Genomic DNA, 24,981 nt, shown 5'->3' on the forward strand with positions numbered 1-24,981 from the left:
GTGTACGACAGAACAAAACTCAAAACACTCCGTAGAACCAACACATGGAGAGCCACGTACATAGATTCGGTTTTTATTACAATTTCCACTTATGTTGCGAATGCGTTCTTAAATTTGACATCAGTGCCTTATTTGACAAACTTAACAGCATTAGTTGCTCGTTAAATGGGTTTTATTTTGAAAGACGTGACCGGAAACGCAGCTATTTAACTGTGGCTGGCTTGACCGCTGAGGAGAGCTGGAGGGAAAAAAAGGGAAAAAAAAAACCGAAGAAAAAAAGGCACATCTGAGGGGTTTGAGGGGCGGATTTGGACAAAGTTTCCCAACTGTCCCGACCCGAGGAAGCTGCGGGGGGGGTTGGCAGGGAATCGATTTCACCGGTAATTAACACAGGAGTTATTAGTCGGTTATTAATTAACTGTTATTTTCAGTGTATCTGAGGGCACCGTCGTCCCAACCGCCGGAAGTCTGCATGAAACTGCGTCTCCCACAGAGGCAACGGCGTCGACGTTTTTTTTTTTCTGTCTTCGTTTTTTTTTTTTTTTTTTTTTTTTTTATTCGAGACTTTTTTTTTTCTCTTTTTTTTATTTTCTCTCAGCGAGATGAGCAGGGAGTGAGGAATGAAGGCGTAGGGAACAAGGATGTTTGTGTTTACTCAGCGGCCAGCTAGTTAAGCATAGGAACATACAGGCCTCCTTGTAGCTATAGCAAGCCAGCGAACAAAAGGAGAAAATTAATGGAGGCAAGTTAGCTAGCTACCCTTGTCTTGTTGCGTTAACCAGCTAACGTGAGCCATGTTTGTTTATAGCCCAGATATCTCATTTAGCCCTTGGAAGCTGCTTAGGTGCAGTGACACACTCTAGACTGACTGCTTTACAAGGGTCTCCCTGATTTGAACCTTTTTTTTTTTTTTTTTTTTTTACAAATTCGTAGTTACACGGTTATCATCAATCACTGCTAACGTTAGCTCGCAGCTAGCAGTGCCACAGTTTTGGAGCCAGCTTGTCCCCCTCGTAAAAAATGGCTCACACTGAAACATTGACTTTGTATTACACTAATACGGCCCCTTGTATCTGATGCTAACTTGCCAGATAGCTACATCCCGTGGAAAATTAATTAATTTGCCTTTTTGCTTGCCCCATCATTTAGTTATAGGTTGTGCAACTGCACTGGGGGAGAGGAGGCTCATGAAAAATAACGTAAAACATGTATTGATTTATGCATTGCTAATGTTTTGCATGAAAGATATCTTTACCTTAGTTGCTTCAGAGTTTATTTTTTTTGTGTAATAGTTTGTTTTGTTGAAGTTTATTTTTCATGGGCCTGTGCTCATCCAAAAGGCTTAACAATTACAGTTTTGTTAAATGTCAGCTCATCTTCACTAACGTAATTACACGCATAGTTTTCTAGTTATGTGACCAATATGGCTATGCATGGCATTCACAATCTTCACATGCATACAGAAAGCCAAACCTCAAAACTTAATTTACTATTGCTCTATAACAGTACCAAAGTGTGTGGAAATGAAGTGCAAATGCATGTCAGCATAGAACAATGAAACTTCCTTCTTTGTGCTACAGAGAACATGTTGCCTATGCGTCAGTGGGAGATAAATGAGAAACAGAAGATCAGAGGTCTCATTATAAAAGGATAGAAAGTAGTCTTTTAAACAGTGAGTGTTGTTTTCAACAAACCATATGCACTCTTTGAAAGGATTTTACTTTCAACATATAATGTTTGGGAGAACACAGCTGTGTTACTTTCCAGGCAACAAATAGTTAAAACATTTTGACACATAACACTGGGTTGTTTTCCAAGATCAGACTCATTGACATGTTGGTGATAAAGCAACCACTCTTAAGATTGTGAAATTTGTTAATAGCAACACATGCTGTGTAAGTATAGTCTGGCAGTGCATGGGCTGTGTTATAAAACTTTAAAAAGCATCAAAGACTGATTATCATCAGTGTGGTCTCAACTCTTGGCTCTTATGTCCTCCTTTAGATTTTTTTTTAAATATTTTTCCTTTCTGGGATTGAACATCTTTGTCTGATTCCTTTTACGTCCTTCCCTCTGTAAATCTGATCACGTTATTAAAAACAAACCTAACGGCATAAATGTAAAAGCATTTGCCTTCAACCCATGAAATTTGTAAGAGCCATCTTACACTGTCGAGCCTTAGAACTCCACACTGATGCTGAAACTTGACATGTTCAGTGTGTCAGCCAGTGGAGGAGAGGATATGTGGAAAGGAAACAATCTAAGATGATTGAAATGCAGCCATGCATGGCCTTGTTTCACATGAAAATAAAAAAAAGAAGATTATAGTAAGGAGGAGGAGGAGGACAGGTGTTTTCTAAGTGTGTTGCTTTTTAATTACAGAAATAATGGACGATTCCCATTTCAACTCATCATACTTTTGGTCTCCCGTCCCCACTGTACAAGGACAGGTAGAAGCAACCTTCAATTGTTGGAATTGTCTTGAAATACACATGGTATAATGGAATGTGCTATGGCAAAAAATGCCCGGAATCGATTATCACTTTGACTGTTTATGGAAACACTTTAAAGATTACATAACACCACTCAATGATTTGACCCTGAACATGTTTTTAATAACACCATCGAATAATGCTCGTTTAGTTGGTGAAGTTGGCTTAACATCACAGAGAAGTTATTTGAGTATGAGTTCTTGACAAGGCGAAGGTTCACTTGATCACATGATCACTCCTGTTCCTCTTCTCTTTCATCTCTTCAAACCCTCTTTGTTTTTTTTTGCCATTTACGTTTTGCATCTCACTCTGCCTTCGTTCTCTCTTCTCGACCATTGCTTTCTCCTCCTCCTCTGTCTTCTCCTTACATGGATCTAACCCATCCTTAACTCCCACCCTTCGCTCTCCTCATCCTGCTTTGTGACACCTCCTTCCTGCCTCCCTTTTATCCTCTCTGTTCCTCTTCCATCCCTCCTGTTTCTTCACCTTCAAATTAAACTCACCACATTTATTTAAACCACTCTTATGCTACAATCTTCCTTCCTTGTCCCTCTTTCATCTTCTTTTTTTCTTCCTCTACCTTCATCTTCATCTTATTTTTTTCTCTCTTCGTCACACACATTTTCTTTGTAACCTTTATTGCCTCTCCTATCTTCTCTACTACTTATTTTGCCTCCGTCTGCTCTGTCTTGTGTTTTTCTCCATGTAAACCCATCCTTGACTCTTCTTCCACCTGTGTCTTCTTTCTTATCATAACATCCACTGTGTTCCCCCTTTTTTTTGTCCTTTTGCTTTGTCCTTTGCAACTTCTATCTTCTTCATGCACCTGTCACATCCACTCCATTATTTATCATCATGCTACTCCTTCTCTTTCTCTCTTTTTTACAACCCCCGTGTCCCGCATGCCTCCTGTCTCTTTCCTCATGCATTTCATACTTAATCCTCTTTTCCTGTTCTCTCTCACTCTGGTCCTACATTGCTTTTTAACCCCATCCTTACCCTGCCGTCACTCATGAAACACATTTTACCCTCGCCCATCCTGTACATCTTTCCTCTTTATTACTTCACCCTTCCTCCATTCCTTCCTCCTACTACCAACCTACCCCTTTACTCTTCCGTTTAGATCGAGAACGCCATGTTCCTGAACAAGGCAAAGGAGCAACTAGGTCCAGAGAAGGCCAATGCACCCTCCTTCCCTCACTCCTCTGCATCTTCCATCTCTTCCCCCCACTACCCCGCGGCTGTGCTCACCATCCCCGGCCCAGTGGACACAGGGAGTGGGCTGCGAGTGGTCCCCAAACAGGAAGGAGGTGGGGGTACTGCAGGAGGAGGTGGTGGTGGCGTCAGTGGCAGCATGCCTTTAAGTGCGGTTGGGGGACACCTGCACCAGTCGCACACCTCCCAGAACGTCACCGTTGTGCCTGTTCCCTCCACGGGTATCATGACTGCAGGTTAGTGGGCTGCTGAATCGTTTTTCCTGCATGAATCGTGACATCCCTCACTCCATTTGCCATTTCTCTGTTGTCTTATAATATTTGTTTGTTGGTATCACTGGGGGGGGCATGAGAGTCAGGAATACTATAAACATTTAACTACAGCTACTACTAATCTTAATCTGAAGATTTTATTTGCATCCAAAAAAGTCTCTTTGTATCCAGTGTCATTATTAGCAGCTTTTTGCAGCAGTTTTAAGATACAGGTTAACAATATGAAGGTTCATCGGATTCATGTGTAAAAACAATTTAGCATCATAACAAAGTCTATTGTGTTAGTGTTGCGACTTCTACCTTCATACAAAAGTATTATTGCAGCTTTAAATATTGGCAGTGCTGGAAATGGTATTCTTTCACAGCACCAACTGGTAGGAATGGTAGTCTAACATGCCAAGAGAGTTTGTTTTGAGCGACTGGACAGCCAGATCACAGATTTTCTTTTCCTCTTAGCGGGGTTAGTGATCACCACCCCTCAAGGCACACTGGTCCCCACTGCCTCCACGCAGTCCTTTGTAGCTGGACCCCACACTGCCACCACCATGATAGTGTCTGCAGTACACCCCTCAAATACAGGTAAAACACAAGTGCAGTTCACCATCACTTCAGTCATTTCAACATGTTAAGATGATGGTATTGTTAGGTATTATGCTAATCATTTTAACATGCGTTTGTCAGGGGACAGTATTAGTTTTTTGAGCATTGTTTTGAATCACAGTCCTCACTGTAAAACGTAATACTAAAAGCTGCCCACTCTACTGGAGCAAGTGGGATTGAGTACTTAACTCAAGGGCACCATGACAGAACCGGAGAGAAGAGAATTTGTTATTAGATTGATGTTAATAAGAACCTTGTTTTCTCCGTATTTTTAATTCTTAAAACATATCATCTCTTGATGTGAGATCGAAGGAAGTTGAGGCCAAATTTCATTTCATTTGAAAAAGAGATTCCTGTTCTCCACCCGCAGTTTATTTATTCCTGCATGTTTTGTGTTGTTACACCCATGCACGTGCAATCATGCACACGCTTGGTTATATCTCCATGTAAGATTTGATAATGCTCCAGACCAAAGCAGCACACCCCTGCACAACAAGTCATGAAACTGATGTGCGGGACTGATTTTGCCTGCTCTTTCCATCTCTAATAGATGCTGTTTCTTACTTCCTTTACCAATCCCCAACTCCTCCCTTCTGTTTCCCTCTTTTCCCTCTCCCTCCTCTTTTCATTTCTTTTTACTCTTCTCTTGTTTCCAGACAAGAAGGAGGACATGACAGTCCCTCCTGCAGTTGTAATGCCAGCACCATCAAAGCGAGGCAGGAAGAGCAAACAGGTGATGGGCAGAGTAGCTGGAGTAGGTGGGGTCCTCCCTCCAGGAAGCGATGCATTAATATTGGCACACCTTGCTGCTGGTGGACAAGTGAGGGCTTCTTTTATATATATATATGACTTCTGTTGTAGCATATACAGTTTGTATCTATAGATGTGTGTGTGTGTGTGTGTGTGTGTGTGTGTGTGTGTGTGTGTATACAGATCTGGAAAAAATTAAGCGACTGCTGCAAATTTTTCTGAAATCAGCATCTCTACATGTAGGACAGCCATTCCATTCCAGTGTCTGTTGAATTCCAACACAAGCACACCTCATTCTACTTAATGAAATACTGATTAGGTGATCACCTGAACCAAATTTTGTTTAACAAGGGAAAGTATAAAAACCACTGTTGTGGTCATCACTGTCCTCTTGCAGTAGGACCAGCTGGATGGCAAAAACAGTGCTAGTAGTACCTCAAAAGTAATTGGAATCAAAAAATAACTAATGACCATGCCAAAAGGAAAGTTGAAAAGAAAAGTTTTGAGTGAGGAAAAGAAGGGTACAATTCTGGCTTTACTGGCAGAGGGATACAGTGAGCGTCAGGTTGCTTCCATCCTTAAAATTTCTAAGACGGCGGTTCATAAGTACAACGTCAAGCAGCAGACATTGGGGACAACAAAGCTACAGAGTCAGAGGGCGAAAATGACTCTCCACTTACCGGGATGACCCACAACTCATTTGAATGTCACTCAGCAAACGTAGGATGACATCACGTGACCTACAAAAATAATGGCAAATGGCAGCTGGGGTGAGGTGCACAGCGAGAACGGTTTGAAACAGGCTCCTAGGGGCAGGGCTCAAGTCGTGTAAAGCTAGAAAAAAGCCCTTCATCAATGAGAAGCAAAGAAGAGCCAGGCTGAGGTTTGCAAAAGACCATAAGGATTGGACCATAGGACTGGAGTAAGGTCACCTGGTCGTCTAATGGTTAGATGGAGACCCGGAGAGGCCTACAAGCCACAGTGTCTCGCACCCACTGTTGAATTTGGTGGAGGATCGGTGATGATCTGGGGGTCCTTCAGCAAGGCTGGAATCGTGCAGATGCGTCGTTGCGAAGGACTCATCAATCCAGCCACGAACACGGTTATCCCGGAAGAAAACCTGCTTCCTTCTGCTCTGACAATGTCCCCCAGCTCTGAGGATTGGTTTTTTCCAGCAGGACAATGCTCCATGCCACACAGCTAGGTCAATAGACGTGTGGATGAAGGACCACCAGATCGAGACCCTGTCATGGCCAGCCCAATCATCAGACCTAAACCCCATTGAAAATGTCTGGAATGTGATGAAGAGGAAGATGGATGGTCACAAGCCATCAAACAAAGCTGAGCTGCTTGAATTTTTCGCACCAGGAGTCACCCAACAGCAATGTGAGAGACTGGTGGAGAGCATGCCGAGACGCATGAAAGCTGTGATTGAAAATCAGGGTTATTCCACCAAATATTGCTTTCTGAACTCTTCCTCAGTTAAAACATTAGTATTGTGTTGTTTAAAAATGAATATGAACTTGTTTTCTTTGCATTATTTGAGGTCTGAAAACACTGCATCTTTTCTATTATTTTGACCATTTGTCATCTTCTGGAAATAACAATATTTTTATTTGGAATTTGGGAGAGATGTCAGTAGTTTATTGAATAAAACAAAAATGTTCATTTTACTCAAACACATACCTATAAAAAGTAAAATCAGAGAAATTGATAATTTTGCAGTGGTCTTTTTTCCAGAGCTGTGGTGTGTGTGTGTGTGTGTGTGTGTGTGTTTGTATACATACAAACAAACACACATAGCTGATATCCTACACAGCATGAATTGTCATTGCTTGTCCCTAATACCATAACTAATATGCTGACATTGTGTTATAGCACCACGCTGCTGACCCATATGACCTGTCAAATGATGAGGATGATCATACTAACAAGGATGGCCCCAAATCATACAGGTATCGGAAAGATATTTAGGTTAGAGAAAAGCATTGTTTGCAGCATCACAGACAGATATTAAACATCTAAAATAGGTCATCTGCCAATACAGACACTATAGACAGAAGAATGTATTTGTAATTCTACATTAAATCTCCTTGACTGCTTTGTGTGGCATAAAGGTTTTCTTCTTTCTCTCACTCCTCACTTGGCTAGGTGTCGGATGTGTGCAGTGACGTTCTTCAGCAAGTCAGACATGCAGATCCACGCCAAGTCCCACACTGAGGCCAAGCCCCATAAGTGCCCCCACTGTTCCAAGTCATTTGCCAACTCCAGCTACTTGTCCCAGCACATCCGCATCCACAGTGGGGCCAAACCCTACACCTGCACCTACTGCCAGAAAACATTCAGGCAGCTCAGTCACCTACAGCAGCACACACGGTACTTGGGCTGAGTGGTTTGTGAGGTCGTGTGCGCACGTGGGTGCCTGCTTGTGCATGTGGTTTTTGTTGTTAAAGCACATGTGTGTGGTGATGGATGAAGGGAGGAAGGGATGGTGAGTTAGGGATTTGCTGGGGTCTTTAGGTAGACTGTTGACAGTGTTAAGCTCTTTCTGCACAGTCTAAGCCTCACGGTTGAAGGTGCAACACTCAAACCAAACTTAAATTAAATCATGGTTCTAAGCTTGTTTTTATGTATTTATAAAAGATTGGCTCGTTTCTTGCAACTGATTGATTATCAGAACGGGGAGCCAGTTTCATCCCTAAAGTAACAGTTGCTTTGATGACCAATGAGCTAAAATCCTCTCAGAGTAGGAATGAGCTTGGGTGGATGCTCTGGTGTTTCGTAGAGGTAGCCAACTTACAGCACCAGTTACCACCAAAATACACCTCGATTTAGCAGTCGGTTGGTGTTACCTTTCTCATACTACTTGTGATACCATTACAAGTTTGGTTTGGTTCTGCATGCATGTTGCCTTATCTTAGTTATTCTGTTTTCTTTGGATCCACCTCTGTTTTCGCACAAAACCTTCAAACATCCCCTCATGGTTTGAAGCGCCTTCTGGAGAACTTTCACTGTCACAGGGGCCATTTATTATGTTAAAATATCCCCTTTTCAATAGAATTTCATGTCAAGGAGAAAAACCAGTGCAAATAGAATTTTGCCAAATATCGCACTGGGGCACTGATTGTATACTTTTTCATTGTTTATAAATGAAAAAGCTGATTAGCAGATAGTGAAAATGTTGTCAGCTGGAAAGTCAGTCTCTTATTTAAATCCCACAAGTAAGAGTACACATTGCATACTAACTATGTATGATATTTCACCACCTTAACTCAATACACTCTCCTTAATGTCTTTACCTTTTTTTTTTTTTTTTTACTCTACTGTGTTAGCCTGCATGTGTTACACACCCTCATGTACATATCTTCAAAAGGGACAAATCTACTAATTAGAGATTGAGAAGCCTTTTACTTGTTTCACATGTAAATATGTGTGACAGTATAAGTGATGAAAGCACCTTCCTACAGTTCATGCCGTCACGACTCTGATAAATGTTTTAAATTTATGTTTGACCTTGTCATTCACCTTATTCTTGTTTTCATTTCTGTTATTGCCATGAACTTGGTTTTCTTTGTGGGTTTCAGGCCATTACTTTTAAACAGGAAGATGTGCTCCATTGGCCTATCACACATTTTGAATTTACATTTAAGTCTGACTGCAGCAGAGCCTGACATTCACATATATTATACACTGTAAACACTCACACTCCACTCAAAGCAGAGCACACCAAATGGAGGGAGAGACTGAGAGAGAGAGAGAGAGAGAGAGAGAGAGAGAGAGAGAAAAGCGTGACTGTGCTTGCTGTATGTTTTTGTTCTGTGTTTTCACAACTCAGACACAGCACAAAGAGCACACTGTCAAACTTTATCATCTATGATCAACATGATTGATCGCAGATCCTGTTAATTTAAGCGCATGATTTGGTCTTCAGTTCATCGTGAATTTTGGTCATGCTGTAGCTTAAAAATCTCTCGCTGTTTCTCTCTCTGTTTCTCTCTCTCCACCCCCTCAACCCTCCAATCCCGGTTTCCCGTGTTAGAAACCACACTGAGGCCAAGCCCCACAAGTGTCCCCACTGCTCCAAGTCGTTTGCCAACTCCAGCTACCTGTCCCAGCACATCCGCATCCACACTGGGGCCAAGCCCTACACCTGCTCCTACTGCCAGAAAACATTCAGGCAGCTCAGTCACCTACAGCAGCACACACGGTACTGGTCTGGGCTGGGCTGGGTGGATTTGAATGTTTGGGTGTGTTTTTATGTGTGCATGTATGGGAGCAGGTGTGTGGAGAGTTATGGCATTGTGAGTGTTTGCATCTTTTTGCACTTGAATTTTGTGTGTTTATAGCATCTTTCAAATTTGGAAGGCATGCTGTTTTGCTTTGTTACCATGCGGCGGTCTAAAGCCAGTGGTAAAGTGCACCTAAAGTCTTTGAAGGACTACCAATAACCACAAAAGTTTCTGTAATTTCAATCCTTAGACATAACAGTTAATAAACCATGTACCAATGATTGAGGTACCGAGGCCTGATTGTATAACATATTACATATTAATATGTTAACTTTTATTTGTGCATGATGGTAATTGATAGATGTTGAAGGAGGAATGAGCACATCGAGTATGAAATGGCATAACATTGCTGAGAAAGAGCAAACCTACTAAATATTCGCAATAATGCACGTTACTCCCATTTTAATTTTCTTTATGCCTCTCAAGTGCAGCGATGAGGTGTAATTTAAAGAGTGTAATTAACTAACAGTGTGTATAACTGGGTTTTTTTAGGATTCACACCGGTGACCGACCGTACAAGTGTAACCATCCTGGCTGTGAAAAAGCTTTCACTCAGTTGTCCAACCTACAGGTAAATTAAATCACAGGTTTGTTCCTTGGTAGTGGACTGCTAACATTTTCTCTAGTAAGACTTTGATTTCTTCTTATTTGCTCCTGTTGTTTTACCCAACTCTCTTCCTTCCCTACAGTCTCACCGTCGGCAACACAACAAAGACAAGCCGTTCAAGTGCCACAACTGTAACCGTGGTTACACAGATGCTGCCAGCCTGGAGGTGCACCTGTCCACACACACTGTCAAACATGCCAAGCTGTTCTCCTGTGGCCTCTGTAACCGATCCTATACCTCGGTAGGCTCTTAGACTTGACAAACAAACACCGCACATGGTATTTGCAGAATAGACAGACTCTGATCTAACTTTGACAGAGATACATGAAGAGAGAGCTGACAGGAATTACAGGCTTGGAGAATGTACATAGTTATTTATGTAGTTTTTAAATGCTAAATATTTGTCTCGCATCCTCTTGCATCTGCTTAATGTCTTCAGATTGGAATTCATGCCATTTGTAATGGACGTCTTTGGTCAATTGTAACCAAACTTTATTCACCAGCCAATTTTATCGCAAAAGGAGGTGAACCTGTCGCTTCTATACACTGCTGAGAATTAAAAAAAAAAAAAAAAAGATATATTCAGCAATTAAATGTAGAGAGTATTTTCAGCATTATTGGAATTCCCCACTGTACTGATGTTTAGGGTAGGAAAGTAATCATTTTGTCTATAAGACACTGGCTGATAAATTATACAAAACCTTTCTCAGTGGCCACATTTTTATCAGTCAGACAACTCCCATTTAAACCAGTCTACTGAATATATGTTATGTATCCATACATATGGAAGGAAAACAACCAGACATCTTTATTCCAGTAACCTTGAATTAAGCATATCCCTTCCTTCTGTTTTGTTTTCTTTCCCGTCATCATGTCTTCTATTTCTCCCTCTCTCTCTCTCCAACTCTAGGAGACATATCTAATGAAACACATGAGGAAGCACAACCCTGACCCACTAACAGTGGCAGCAACAGTAGCTGCTCAGCAGGCCCAGGGCCTTACACCAGGCGGAGGAGGGGGCAGGGGCCGAGGCCGTGGCCGAGGGAGAGGAGGCGGTGCTGGCAGAGCGGGCCAGCTCCAAAGCCAGACCAACCCAAATAACACCAACCAGAACCCTAACCAAGGACCCCCAGGCAGCTACCAGCCACCCCAGCATCCCACAGAAAGTGTGGTTCCATGCCCGTTTGACCTGCACCAGTACAAGACAGTGGCAGCCAGTGAGATCCAGTACAAACCAGTTTCTGTGGCGGACCTACCTGTGGTCCACAAAGACCTTTGCCTCACTGTCTCCACATCAGCCATACAGGTGGAGCACATGAACTCATAGGCTGCGTCTTCCCACTCTGTTTGAGGAATTACTTATTGTGTGTGCAGTGTAAAAAAAGTCCATATGCACAAGTAATTTAACTGTAATCAATATTATAGTCTTCTTAAAATAAGAAAAAAATGGTTAATAGGCTAGAAATTTTTACCAACCCATCAGTCAGTTGCAAATCATCTGGTTTAATGATACTTCTCAGAATTTGGAATTGTAACAAGACACCAGTGGAATCAATTTAGATTCACTTTCCTGTGGCTTTGAGTGACATTATTTTGAAAGGGGTTGTTCGATCGAGTTCAAATATACAAGTCAGATTTAATTCAATAAGTGCCATTTTTTTCTGGATTTTAAGAAGCTTTAATGCTGAGTACAAAAATAAATTACTTGTTAGAACACAGATATTTTACAATGTGCTTCTCGATTCCTGAGCCCTCTTGTGCCAAGTATCTCTCAATGGAAATGCTGGTCTAGGACACTGATATAAGTAGTTTATTCTTCAGCATTCCTCCAGTTTATGAAGACTTAACCAAAACCTAATCTCAGATCAGTTTTGGCTTTCATATAATTATGTATTATGAATGAGATGGTAATTAAATCCAGACCTGAATTTCTCAAAAGCATCTTTATTCTATTTTCAGCTTTAATCAACTAAGAGTCAATGGACAAGTCATCAATTTACTAGCTTTATAAAACTCACTTAACACCCGATCCTAAACCAGCAGTCCTTCTCTGAGAATCTTGATAAAAGAGGTTCACTGGTGTCCCTTCTCTTTTTTTTATTGCATTGTTGGCAATAGGCATCATCGGAGGATTAAGGTGTAAAATATCTGTAAAATAAAACAATTACACTATTCTCTGCATATTTACGTACCAAAGAATGGTGTAATTTTTTTACACATTCAGATCACATTAATCTGAACATTCTCCATTATTTAGTTCAAGCCAAAACAAGGGAGAGAAAGAGGACAAGGAATCAATCATGAAAAACTGTAGAGATTCATAATAGCAACTGAAACAGCAAGGCAGTGCTAAACTAAATAAATATGTTTGAGTGGATCTGGATGACACTGTCAGTGTGCTGTTGGCAGTGGAGGCTGAATAAGAAAAGCGGAATTGGAGCCTGAGAAAAGATCACAAAGGACGAGGAGCTGCAGGAAGAAAAGGACGTGGTGTATTGTAGAATCAGGCTAAAGCTGCAGGTTGAATCTCAGTGTTCATTTCACAAATTATGGTGTCTTTATTTACACCCACCTCCCCTCAGACAGCGAGGAGTTGAGGAACCACTACTTTGTCGGAGCCCAAAGTATTGAACAAAAGGGATGGAACAGTTCAAGAATGCACTAAATGTCAGGAATCTGCAGCAGAGCAAGAACTAAACGTGAGAGAGCGAAGGGGTCGGTGGGGTGGGAGGGGTCATAAAGAAAGCACTTGATGAAGCTTGTACTTCATGCCTATGTTTGTCATCGTTGTACCTTTTTTTAATATATCGTGTATGTATTTTTCTACCAACAGGAACGTGTGAACAGAAAGAACGCAAAGTGAGTGCATGAATGTGAAGGGAACAGAGAGAAAAGTCATAACTGTGTGTTTTTGTCCCATTTTTTTTCTTACTATTCAAGGGAAGACGGTTTACTATTCTCTAATGAGTAAAGACAGCCCAACTCATCATTGTCAGGGTGGTTTGGGAAATAATGATTGTGTGATAAAAATAGCTGACAGGTACTGTTATCAATCTTTTTTTTTTTTTTTAAGAACTTTTCATACATATTACTACTTGCATTATAACTGTATTGCAAATGTTATCCACATTATTATCAAACTGAGGCATTATTGTATTTCAGTATGCTGTACATAAAATAGATAGGAAAGACTTTTTCATCTGTAAAAGGGAAGTATGTCCTGTGTAAAGCATATATGGAAACTAAAGGAACTCAAATTAACAAGCACCAAATCATTGGCTGTGTCTCAGGTCTCCTTTAGTGCTGATGGACATAACAGCCTTGGTTCAACAAAGTCTGCAAAGATTGATAAATTCCAGGCCTGAGAAGTTTGTGAATTTCCCAAATTGTCGGTTAAAATTTGGGGAAAATATTTTTTCTCTTTCTGTAACTGTGTGGCTGCGCAACATTTCCTGCACTTTCAACCACACTCGCCCATTACACTTGGTGATATTCATTTTGATTTTGATGTAAAGTGATTTTTTGGCCAAGTGAAGTGCATATTTTAATTATTAGGCTTAAAGTTAACAACTGCAATCTGAAAACCAATCTCTTAACATTGTTTGTTCAGCCATGAGAATTCCTTCACGAACACTTCTACAGTTGATCTGAGCATATCTTGGTGATTAAATGACACGAAACGAGGCTGTGACATGGTTGACCTGGGACACTGCTGTCGTGGTTTTGTGCACAAGCTATCTCTACCCAATCAAAATGTTCAAGCAGCCTGTACATCGGGCCGATTGTCTTCATGTATACTCCTCCTTGTATTTCATTGTGTCTTTTTATGAAAAATAACCCACTCTCAATATTCTTGTTACTGTTATTAATGATGCTCCTGATAATAATACAGTTATTAACTGCCCTCTTATGCTACACTCTTGCATACTGTATGCACAGTTACACCTCTTGCTCATCTGAACAAATTTTTTTTCCCTTAAGGAGAATAAAGTTCAAAAACAGTTTATGATGAAAAAGCTTCGCCTGATTTATTTTATTAAAATCCAGACTGCGTGGTTCTGATAGGAATGTGTGATTTTTTTTTTTTTTTTTTTTTTGACTGACTTGATTAAATCCGAGGCCCAAATTGTGGCTGATTTTTGTTGAGTTAGAATTGTAAAATTCCTATTAGAAATGACTTGCAAGGTCCAACAGGTGTAACAGGTGGTATAGTGTTCATAATTCTGAGCGGAACACAACGTTATAAGCCTCATGTAATTAGGAAATTGAAGCCGGCAGTGGCTGAACAGTTAACAACTTCTTGGAACATACGTAAAAGCGATCCACAGGCTGAGAAGGAGAAAGTGCCAAAGACAAGAGCTCCAACAGTCGTGCTGTACAAGAGAAAACAGCCTAGCAACCAGGCTTGTCAAGGAGGAAGTTATTCTGCTCCCGATAGTAATTCGGTTCTGTAGTTAAAACCAAATGTTTTATCGCCGAGAAAATTGTGAGATTGTTAGTTATCAGCATAGTATTGGAAATGACCTGCTACATTACACTCACACATCTCAGCATCATCAACCATCTAAGCAACTAAAATGCAAAGCCTCAGATGTTTGAATGTGCAAAAAGATGACTTGACGTCTTGGGCAGCCCAAGAATTTTTGATTGCTACTATCACAAAATTTTCTCTTATGTGGTGGATGTAAAGCAAATGAACTCCAGCAGAGAAATCTTGGTGGCCTGCAGTCAGTAGAGTCCGGTTTTGACTACAGTGCTGAGCTTAGCGGCATGTAGTTATATAGTGCTGTATTTAAAGTGTAAGTAAAGAGCTAGTATGAAAACTACAGCAGGCAGGTCATGCAGGTAAACAAAAAAATTAAATAATAATAAATTAAAAAAAACACACCCTTACGTCATAGGACAATTTAAAGTGAAAAAAATAAAAAGCCAGGACAATCATGTAATTATATATTTGAAAAACCGCGAACTTAAAGGAGGATAGATATAAAAAAAATACTAATAAAATTATTAGATAATATAAATTATTAAATAATTAATAAAAATGAGAAGTGACGTAGCTACAATGAGTCATAAAATATCATTCGTTTCAGTTATCAAGTCACCGACTGGATGTTGCCTTTAGCGCGGAGGCAACTGTGCAAACAGCGTATATCCCGCCCAGGCGGGACACGCCATACGCCGTAACAAGCAAACCAAAACACGGAGGCGGGGTTTAGGCTGGTTCAGCCAATCACGGCAGCTTGTCCGAAGCGCCTACCAAAATAGTTCAATTTCAAATTCAAACGGCCGGAGACGGTGGAGGACTGTAGAGACCGAAGACTCAGCTTTACTTAAGGTGACTGTTCTCATACATTAAAGCTTATAATTTAGTTTAGCCGAAATATTAAAGGGAGTGTTGCAAGCCTCTGCTCAGAAACAGTGCAAATGCGAATCGTCCATTAACAAACATTAAATTAACGTATAGTAATGTTTTCATTTACCTTGTATGCTCAAGCTAGCGGTTGTTAACGTTAGAGATGAAATGAACACCGAATAGCTGGTTCTTACATGGATAATGGAAGTCTAGCCGAAGCTAATTTATATTTAACACGTTCCTCAACGACGCATCTTATGTTTGTGACGATAGACACTATGTTTGTTTTATAAGATAATGTTGGCTCCGGATGTATTGTGGCCATCGCTTTTACTCTGTTAAAGTAAGCTAAGTTAGTTGGAGGTGTTTGAGCACTAGCTAACTGATAACTGATATCTTTTCATTTCTGAGAGTTTTACTCTTCTAATAACATACACCGAGAGATTCGTTTTATGCCCGAAGAAACCGGTGGAGCTGGCCCTGCCCTAGTTCCAGTCTGCCCCTCTCATGTATTACCATTATATTCGTGTCACGGAGCTAAGCATCTTCATTTTGAAAAACGGCGATACTAAGACCTTACTGCTGTCCTAAAGGTACCTCCAGGATCCACAAGAACCCTTCAAAGATCATAATCTCTTTCTCAGTTGACACTTCTTTCCAAACTCAAAGACGGTGTAATGTCTGTGCTAGAAGTTTAAAGTTTTAGGGGATTTTGGAAATATCTTTAGGACACCAATAAGTGTTGTTAAATGGCCTTGGTTTTTCAAGCATCGCTGGGTATTTATTTCTCAGACATGAGAATCTCCACATGGTGGAGATTAGTTTGACAGAAGTGTTATTTCTTGAGATTTTGCTCTGTTATTAGTCTGTTTTGACCATATTTTAGCGCTTAACTCTTAACAGAGCATGTCCCGCTTGCCAGTTATGACAAGTAAGAGGGTCCTTACAAGCAGCAGCAGCAGCTCAGAGAATGGCCAAGACTTTGCGCCCGCTCAGGTTTGTACTAAAAATCATCTACATCTTTCATTTCATCTGCTGTGTTTCCATTGTGATTTATACTCTGTCAGTTTTATTCTGCTTCTCCACTTCGAGGTGGTCTGCATGTACTGTACATCTGTTGTCAAGCATTAATGTTTTTTGCATCTAGCTCAAATATTTCACAAGTCAATAACAGGAGTAACCCATAGAGCTCATATAACAGACTTGGTTATCATTTATGTGTCCCTAAAATGATTATGTATAATAGGATATTTATATTATTTATATAGCCCAAAAAGTTGAATCACTGCTCTTGCTTTATACTGTTGGTGTTCTTTGTGTTTACAGAAGAGGCTTCGTAAGGACCCCGATACACTCAAACCCCAAGCAGCAGCTACAGTCATCGGTGGCAAGCGGCCTCCTGTTGCAGCAACCAGGGCACCTCTTTGTAAGTTCCTAGCTCAAACCTGAGTTTTATAATCCTTCTGTATTTCGACAAGGTCAGAAACTTCACAGAACTTTTCATGCAGGCATTTGTGTGGACATATCTGGCATTCACTGTAAATTATTGCTCAGGGAGGAAATTTCTCTAGGTGTTCGTTTTGTCATATACCACTTGTACCAGGACTGTGTATGAAAGAACATTTTTTTAAACACATTTTGGGTCTTACTGTTTTTCAAGCTTTTAATTTTTTAATTTTTTTTATTTAGAGGTTTCTTTGTCCTTTTATTAAATGTACACTTCCCTCTCTTCCGCTTTGTCCCTCACACAGCTAAGTCAGTCAGAGGCGTGAGCTGCCACCGTGGCTGCTGGTCCTTCCAGAGGTAGGATGACCTTTCTGCTGGGCAATAGAGTAAAGGGCATACGCTGAGATTTTGTTGAGCCTGGCTTTTTTAAAATAATATATTAATATAGACAATATTTCACAAGTCAATAACAGGAGTAACCCATAGAGCTCATATAACAGACTTGGTTATCATTTATGTGTCCCTAAAATGATTATGTATAATAGGATATTTATATTATTTATATAGCCCAAAAAGTTGAATCACTGCTCTTGCTTTATACTGTTGGTGTTCTTTGTGTTTACAGAAGAGGCTTCGTAAGGACCCCGATACACTCAAACCCCAAGCAGCAGCTACAGTCATCGGTGGCAAGCGGCCTCCTGTTGCAGCAACCAGGGCACCTCTTTGTAAGTTCCTAGCTCAAACCTGAGTTTTATAATCCTTCTGTATTTCGCCAAGGTCAGAAACTTCACAGAACTTTTCATGCAGGCATTTGTGTGGACATATCTGGCATTCACTGTAAATTATTGCTCAGGGAGGAAATTTCTCTAGGTGTTCGTTTTGTCATATACCACTTGTACCAGGACTGTGTATGAAAGAACATTTTTTTAAACACATTTTGGGTCTTACTGTTTTTCAAGCTTTTAATTTTTTAATTTTTTTTATTTAGAGGTTTCTTTGTCCTTTTATTAAATGTACACTTCCCTCTCTTCCGCTTTGTCCCTCACACAGCTAAGTCAGTCAGAGGCGTGGGAGCTGCCACCGTGGCTGCTGGTCCTTCCAGAGGTAGGATGACCTTTCTGCTGGGCAATAGAGTAAAGGGCATACGCTGAGATTTTGTTGAGCCTGGCTTTTTTTAAAATAATATATTAATATAGACAATATTTCACAAGTTTACCAACTGGTAGCAAGAAAAATCAGAAACGCTTTGGGTTCATCATAGGCACAAGGGATTGTTATCAAGGTCTGGGTGTTATATGAACATGTCTGCTTGTTTTTATGAATTGTTCTTTACTACTTTTTTGTCCCATCAGGTGTCCTAAAACCGTCTATAGCTTCAGCTGCAACAAAGGGAGGCAACATGAAACAACCTGTTGTTTCCACGGGCACAAAAGCAGGTGAGAAATCCCTTGTTCTTGTTCCTTACATACCAGCCTTTCTGACAAAAGATATACCATGGTTTGGAGGTTAAGTTTAGTAATAATATTCTCTATGAAATGTTAAAAGCTGTGGTAAAATGGTCAGCGTAAACATTGTTTACCAACCTGCAAACGGTGCAAGGGACAATGTGCAATGTGACATTTCAAGATGTCCTCTGTGAAAAGGGCATATCTAGAAAAGTTTTTCCTGTAATGGTCTGAAAGGAAAACTGGGGAAGACTGATGAGGTCTGAAGAACACTGTCACACCTGCTGATGATGCTCTTGTTTACAGGTGGGGGCGGGGCCCCCAGGCGGCATGCGTGGGACCTGAAAGGTAAGGTCGCCGACATGGAGGATAAGGTCCGTAACTACCAGACCAAGGTCAAATCTGTGAACCAGGAGAATGAGGTTCTGAGAGGCTCGATGGTCCAGAGCAAAACAAAAGTGGCTGAAATGGAGAGAGAGCTTGAGAACCAGAGGAGCCAGATCAGGTGCAAGGGCCATTTCGTTTGGAAAAATTAATTAAAGTAAACATTTTAATGTCATTACATTGTAGTGTTAGTAATCTGTCTGTGCGTAATCCCTTACATTTCATCTCCCTTTGCTGTTTAAAGTGAGTATGAAGAGGAGCTGCAGGCACTGTCAGGAGTCCGGGATGAGTTGGAGAAAGTATCGAGTGATAAGAACACTCTTCAAAAAGAGCTCTCCAACTTAGAGGGCAAATACAAGGTCATGGAGACACTCCGAGACAGCCAAGAGACAGAGTTGGAAACTCTCAAGGTATGACGTCCGCTGAAAAAAATATGATTGTCAGATTGTGGAAAAGGCAAGACTTTTAGCTGTACTTTCCTTCCACTCTAGATGAAGCTTTCGGTACAGGAGACGACTCTGGCCCGCCTGCAGGCGACCCTCAGAAACACAGAGGAAGAGGTCCGCTGTCTCAAAGAGACTGTTGCCCAGCAAAAGGACGAGCTCCATGCCGGGGAAATGGAGCGCAGACGGCTCCACAATACCATTCAGGAGCTCAAGGCGAGTTACCATGTTGGGTAAAAGTGCAACAGGGCGCAGTGACAGCACCCTCAAAGGCCTTTCAGCTGATCTGTGTGTGTTGGGTTAACAGTTAACTTTCCTCTAGTTCTGTTATAATTGTATTAGTGAACACACAAGGAAAACTTTGATTCTTTCCCTTTTCTTTTGATTTGACAACCACATCAACAAGCTTCTCTCTGACAAATGAGACTAATTTGTCCATCACCTTTCTCGTACAGGGCAATATCAGGGTGTTTTGCAGAGTGCGTCCACTGGTGGATGGAGGTATCAGCAAGCACATCCAGCTCCCAGCCAGTGACAACAAGATGATAACGCTGGCCAAAACAGAGGAGGTGAGAATCCTATCAGCATATCAGAGCTCTCAAAGGCATGTTTGTAGTTAGGGAAAAAGTTTTTTTTTTTTAACTGCAGGCCATAGCAGCTGGTATCACCCAGTGTATTTGGGATGTATTTACTGTCTCACTATCTAATTACATTGTAAAAAAGAAAAACAGCTTCTAAGTTGGATGCCAGAGTCATGGATCAGACACGTCTCTCTCTGTCAAAGGGATGGACAGTGCCCTGAAAGAAACATTTGCTTTTAGTCGAATAAACACATCTCAAATTACAAGACTAAATTCAGCCCTTTTCTGCTTTTCAGTCTCACACAGGCAAAACTGCAGACACTCAGAAGAATTACAACTTCAGTTTTGACCGTGTGTTTGGCCCTCAGGCTGCACAACAGGAGGTAAACAGCACACACATGCATCACAATTTGCAATATATAAAACAGTTTTCACGTCATCATAAGTAAATACCAACAATTTTTATTTATTAATGTATTTTTCTTTGTCCAGCTAAAGAAGAAAATTTCATGGTGATTTTGTCACATTGTTTTCAGGTCTTCGAAGAGATCTCTCTGCTGGTGCAGTCAGCCTTGGACGGCTACAACGTCTGCTGCTTTGCCTATGGCCAGACAGGAAGTGGAAAGACGTACACCATGGAGGGAAACGAGTTTGATGAGACCAGAGGAGTCATTCCCAGAGCCGTGCAGCAAATTTTCAAAGCGGCAGAGAAACTGGGTGCACACGGCTGGGAGGTTAGTATCTAAAGTCATGTATGTGAGTACATACGGGGAAGGAGGTAATGGAGTTCAAAATAAACAAGTTGTAACACTGCTAAAGTAAGAAAGTACATTCTGACACACATTCATAGGACAACACAATGTCACAATACAGAGCAAGACAGATGTCACTACAATAAAAGGTTTATAAATTTCCGTTGTAATGACAAGCAGAAAGACTCCTATTCGCTCACAGGAGTTTTAAACAAAATGTAAAAGGGAAAACAATCCAGCCATGTTTCATTAGCTTAAACAATAATCAAATCGTTGAGTATAAAACTTAGTTTAATAGCGTAGATCCGCTACTAAGATCAGACAGTGTTGGTTTACACAACAAAATGTACATTTTCCTTAAATACAAAGATACATTTGGGCATATGGTCAGTCTGGTGTACTGCCATACCGGCAATGTTTCTTTTTTCTGTTTTTTCTTTTGCCAACCAAAGTCTCACATAGATTCATGCTCTTTGTGCCACTGTTAATACCAGCCGATACAACAAGCCTAGAGTAGTTCATACATTTCACACTTCACACTATTAATTTATGTCTCCTATGTGCACTCAGTGACTGTGCCGTGTGTGCGGTTTGTTGTTTTTTTTTTTTAAAACTATGGAGGAAATATAATAATACATTGGAGCCATTTCTCTGTTTTACAGTTCACTTTCACAGCGAGCTTTGTTGAAATCTACAACGAGACCCTACGAGACCTCCTCTTCACCGGCAAAGCCAACAAGAGGCCTGAGCATGAGATCCGAAAGTCAACCAACAATGAGGTGACAATCACCAACCTCACCTATGAAAAGGTCTCCAACGAGGATCAGGTACGGCGGGCTAATATCTCAGTCACTTAAATTACACGATGATCAGCGACAAAAAAAACGCGTTTAAGAAAAGGCAGATTTGGAAAACAAGTACACGAGTATGATTGACATATTGGTTAAATACCCCTCCAGGTTCTCGGTCTGATTGCCCTGGCCAATCAGAATCGCTCCACAGCCCAGACAGCCCAGAATGACCGCTCATCTCGCTCCCATTCAGTCTTCCAGCTGGATATCGAGGGAGTCAATGCTGGCAGGGATGTCAAATGCAAGTGTGAGTATAATCCCACGGGTCGGGCCAGTATCGGAACTGTGGCTTCACTTGTATGTTTTAGAATATCAAAACTTTAATTGGCCATCAGTTCTGTGAGCAATGGAAAAAAATTCTGGTCTAACGACTCAACATTAATGATGTTGTTACTTGGAGACATCTTGTTCTGTTGTCCAACATTGCTGCTGTTTCTGTCTTTGTGATGTGTGCTCTTTTATAATCTGATTTGACTAAGTTTATATTTGTTAGAACTGCATATCTTTTCTAACACATTTTTTTGTATTTTGTTTGTTCGGCTTGTTTTTCGTGTGTATAGCCACTCTGTGCCTGGTGGACTTGGCTGGCAGTGAGCGAATGGTGAAGAGTCAGTCCCAGGGTGAGCGCTTCAAAGAGATGACGGCCATCAACGGCTCCCTGTCCAATCTGGGCATCGTCATCACCGCACTGGCCAACAAGGTGACAATGCTGAGACTCAGATATCTGGCTTATTTACACCCCGGTTTGGGGACAACAACATCTAATTCTGTTCATGTATTTTGTTTGACATAAATTGGTTTTGTATGTGTTCCAGGAGAGCTATGTTCCTTACAGAAACTCCAAGCTCACCTATCTTCTGCAGGGCTGCTTGGGAGGAAACAGCAAAACGTGAGTTCTTCACCGATATCCCTTCAGGACACCAATGGTCTACTCAAACAAATGCTACGTTATGTGTGTCACTTGAGCTCAGGGCAGAAAATCATTAGCCCCCACCGTAAGGGGTTTGATTCAAAATTCATCAGCTAATTTGACTGCATGTAAGCTCAGCCTCCATATTGTACCGTAGCTGGTTACCTCCCAAATGGGGGCAGACAAATTAGGATTCTAACCCAGGTCAACTTATTTAGGAAAGGAGGCGTTCTGAGTTATTTTATTCTTATGAGTTTATTTATGTTGATTGTAATTCTGTCTTTCTCATCCCAGCCTGATGTTTGTGAACATCGCCCCAGAGACAGACAGCTTTGGGGAAACCCTCAACTCCCTGAGGTTTGCCAGCAAGGTCAGTGGCATCAATGGTTGTTTTTAATATCTTTGTCTGGATGAGACAGATGGTAAAAGATGACACAGGTACGTTAATCACAGGATGTGAAACTGTAGAAAAGGGGAACTTCGTCATAACATTAAATTAACTTGTATTTGAGAGAGGTTCTTCCTGTAACCAGTAATATCTCGTGTGATAATGTCATTAGCATTTCCCTCACATTGCTCGAGTCACTGGTCAGGAAAGTACACGGGAAGCTTTTCCTCAAGGAAGCCCAGTCGTTCTTGAGGAAATTATGAAAAAAGTGCCATCTTTTAAGGTTAAAATATGTTTTTAAAACATTCATTCTGCAAAAAAATTTCAGTTGAATCTGTTGACAAGTTTTTGAGACGACATGCTGACTAACAAACAGGTGACTGAAAACGTCACCTTTGCGGCAGAGCTGATAATCGCCGAAGCGTCATCTTGACATCGCCCTCATCTGGACCGTTTTTTAAGAGTATCTGCTTCTGCGGTTTCACTGTAAACAATGGAATTTTCTTATCAATGCGACGTTCAGATCTCTGACATTTGCTGTTTTGCGTTTGCTGTCTTTCCAGGTGAATGACTGTGTTATTGGGACCGCTAGCGCCAACAGGAAGTAGAGCGATGTTCTGGGGGGAAAAAAAACCAAACAAAAAAAGCTTTTCTTTGTTCTTATTATCTTTTTTTAACAATATTGTGTCACAGCATGAAGTTTTAGGTTTCCCGTGTCTTTTACCTGCACACTGCTGCTTGGCACACACTTTGGGGCCAATCAGTAAGAACCAAAAGTCTGAAATCTTTTTGTATATTCTCAGAGCCACGATTAGTGACCACCAATGGAGGCTTTCAAAATTCTTAAACTTTCTATGTAAATCAAGTGGATGTGTACATATGCATATTTCTAGTCTTTCTTTAAATACATATACAGCTTTCGAATTCTTCACTGACAAGGTCACTCTCTTTAGTCTCCATTAGTAATGTCATATTTTATTATTAAGTAGACCGACGCTGTCATTTATGTTTTTCTTGATTATTCTGTGACGTTTTTTGGTGATAAATGGTCCCTGGGTTTTTTAAAAATTTTTATTTTTCCGTCTGTACTTTTATGGCCCAACACGCTGAAATAATAAAGAAATTCAGTAGATGGGCTACTTGTATTTCCTGTGCTGTCTTGTGTTTCAAACTACTCCTAGTGCTTCCATAAACATAAAGCACATTGCGGCCAACCTCGTATGCATTATTGATGAGCCTTTTCCAAAGAATACTGCAGTGTTTTGCATTTGAATATATTTTTCCTTCTGTTTTCACAGGCAAATCAGTTACTGTTTGTTCTACTATATGAAAATCAAGTTGCAGAGACTTTTATAGTAGATTTGTTTGCGATAAATCCATCACTGTGAATTCCCCGTTGCCTTACTTTTGGTTTCAAGTTGCTTAGGATGGCAAACTTCATTTTAGTTACGGGCTGTGTTTACCCAACAACCCCGGAGGACAAACAGTCCGCGGGATTAAGAGAGACTGGTTCTTTATACTGAAGTGGCAAAGAATGGATGTGGATTGCTGCGGGCGTGACAGTCACATTAGTCAAGTGTTTGCTTCGGTCTCAGGTTGTGTAAACTGGACCAAGAGACCATGCACTTTACTGGTCAGGAGCGAAACCATCTTCTCTCTTTAGTGTTAAATGTTTCCGAGCAGTGGAGTCGAAAGGACTTCAATACAACGGTGCTGCATTAAATCCTGCTCCGTGAAGGTTATAATGTTCAGCTTTTATTGAAATTATCTCAGAGAGGCGTGGAGTCGACTGTGGGACCGACAGAGGGGTGTTTTGTGTTATTTAGCCCAATCTTATTGCTATGAACGGGGTGGACAAAATAATAGAAACGCGTGTCCACGTAACTTGACTACAACAGCACCACAAGCTGCGGCCTCCGGGATGACCGAGGTTCTCTCTACGGCAGGGACATCATCATCCTTGCGGGGGGAGGATTTCTTAGTTTTCTCAGAGGGATGAAGATAAGAAAATGACATTCATTGTGCTGGGTAATGTAATATGAAGTTCTTCTAACGCCTGTTAACTGCTTCTTGGGATGTGATCATTTCTTGCTATTTAAAATCAATCTTTTTTTTTTAGTTTTATTTTTTTAGTTTTATATGAATATCATTAAAATTCTCGGTACACTGAAACGCGTTAATTTGATTATTTATTTCCTTT

At 40.8% G+C, this 24,981-nt stretch overlaps 2 protein-coding genes across 6 annotated transcripts; both read left to right on the top strand.

Moving 5' to 3' along the window:
- The first annotated feature begins 251 nt into the window (after positions 1–251).
- On the top strand, positions 252–14,209 carry znf384a (zinc finger protein 384 a). 5 transcript variants are annotated; one of them, XR_005706687.1, is made up of 12 exons: positions 1,642–1,672; positions 2,383–2,450; positions 3,616–3,943; positions 4,436–4,558; positions 5,236–5,399; positions 7,208–7,284; positions 7,481–7,705; positions 9,369–9,536; positions 10,111–10,189; positions 10,308–10,466; positions 11,136–12,924; positions 13,059–14,209. XR_005706687.1 is itself a non-coding variant. In XM_040121636.1 (11 exons), exons 2-11 carry the CDS (start codon positions 2,388–2,390, stop codon positions 11,550–11,552), a joined length of 1,803 nt encoding a protein of 600 aa, XP_039977570.1. In that variant the 5' UTR covers positions 252–380; positions 2,383–2,387; the 3' UTR covers positions 11,553–14,209. The 5 variants fall into 5 exon arrangements, 4 of the variants coding, with proteins under 4 accessions (XP_039977570.1, XP_039977573.1, XP_039977572.1 ...); XM_040121636.1 differs by lacking the exon at positions 1,642–1,672 and adding an exon at positions 252–380 and having other exon boundaries at positions 11,136–14,209; XM_040121637.1 differs by having other exon boundaries at positions 962–1,672; positions 11,136–14,209.
- Positions 14,210–15,484: 1,275 nt separating this feature from the next.
- On the top strand, positions 15,485–23,414 carry kifc1 (kinesin family member C1). Its single transcript, XM_040120996.1, has 17 exons — positions 15,485–15,563; positions 16,485–16,577; positions 16,908–17,007; positions 18,078–18,131; positions 18,380–18,463; positions 18,779–18,977; positions 19,101–19,266; positions 19,348–19,515; positions 19,755–19,868; positions 20,177–20,263; positions 20,417–20,614; positions 21,295–21,459; positions 21,592–21,730; positions 22,044–22,183; positions 22,299–22,372; positions 22,688–22,763; positions 23,345–23,414. The coding sequence occupies exons 2-17, from the start codon at positions 16,488–16,490 to the stop codon at positions 23,387–23,389; spliced, it is 1,899 nt and encodes a 632-aa protein (XP_039976930.1). The 5' UTR covers positions 15,485–15,563; positions 16,485–16,487; the 3' UTR covers positions 23,390–23,414.
- Positions 23,415–24,981: the final 1,567 nt, after the last annotated feature.

This window comes from Xiphias gladius, chromosome 24 (genome assembly GCF_016859285.1).
Source record: "Xiphias gladius isolate SHS-SW01 ecotype Sanya breed wild chromosome 24, ASM1685928v1, whole genome shotgun sequence".
Taxonomy (NCBI): Eukaryota; Metazoa; Chordata; class Actinopteri; order Istiophoriformes; family Xiphiidae; genus Xiphias; species Xiphias gladius.

Bases quoted from the DNA above. Each gene is read 5' to 3' on its own strand.
- znf384a (XM_040121636.1), top strand. From the start codon at position 2,388: ATGGACGATTCCCATTTCAACTCATCATACTTTTGGTCTCCCGTCCCC. The intron at 3,944-4,435 runs GTTAGTGGGCTG...TTTTCCTCTTAG, and splicing joins CACGGGTATCATGACTGCAG to CGGGGTTAGTGATCACCACC. The intron at 7,706-9,368 runs GTACTTGGGCTG...TTCCCGTGTTAG, and splicing joins CACCTACAGCAGCACACACG to AAACCACACTGAGGCCAAGC.
- kifc1 (XM_040120996.1), top strand. From the start codon at position 16,488: ATGTCCCGCTTGCCAGTTATGACAAGTAAGAGGGTCCTTACAAGCAGC. The intron at 20,615-21,294 runs GTTAGTATCTAA...TCTGTTTTACAG, and splicing joins TGGGTGCACACGGCTGGGAG to TTCACTTTCACAGCGAGCTT. The intron at 22,184-22,298 runs GTGACAATGCTG...TATGTGTTCCAG, and splicing joins TCACCGCACTGGCCAACAAG to GAGAGCTATGTTCCTTACAG.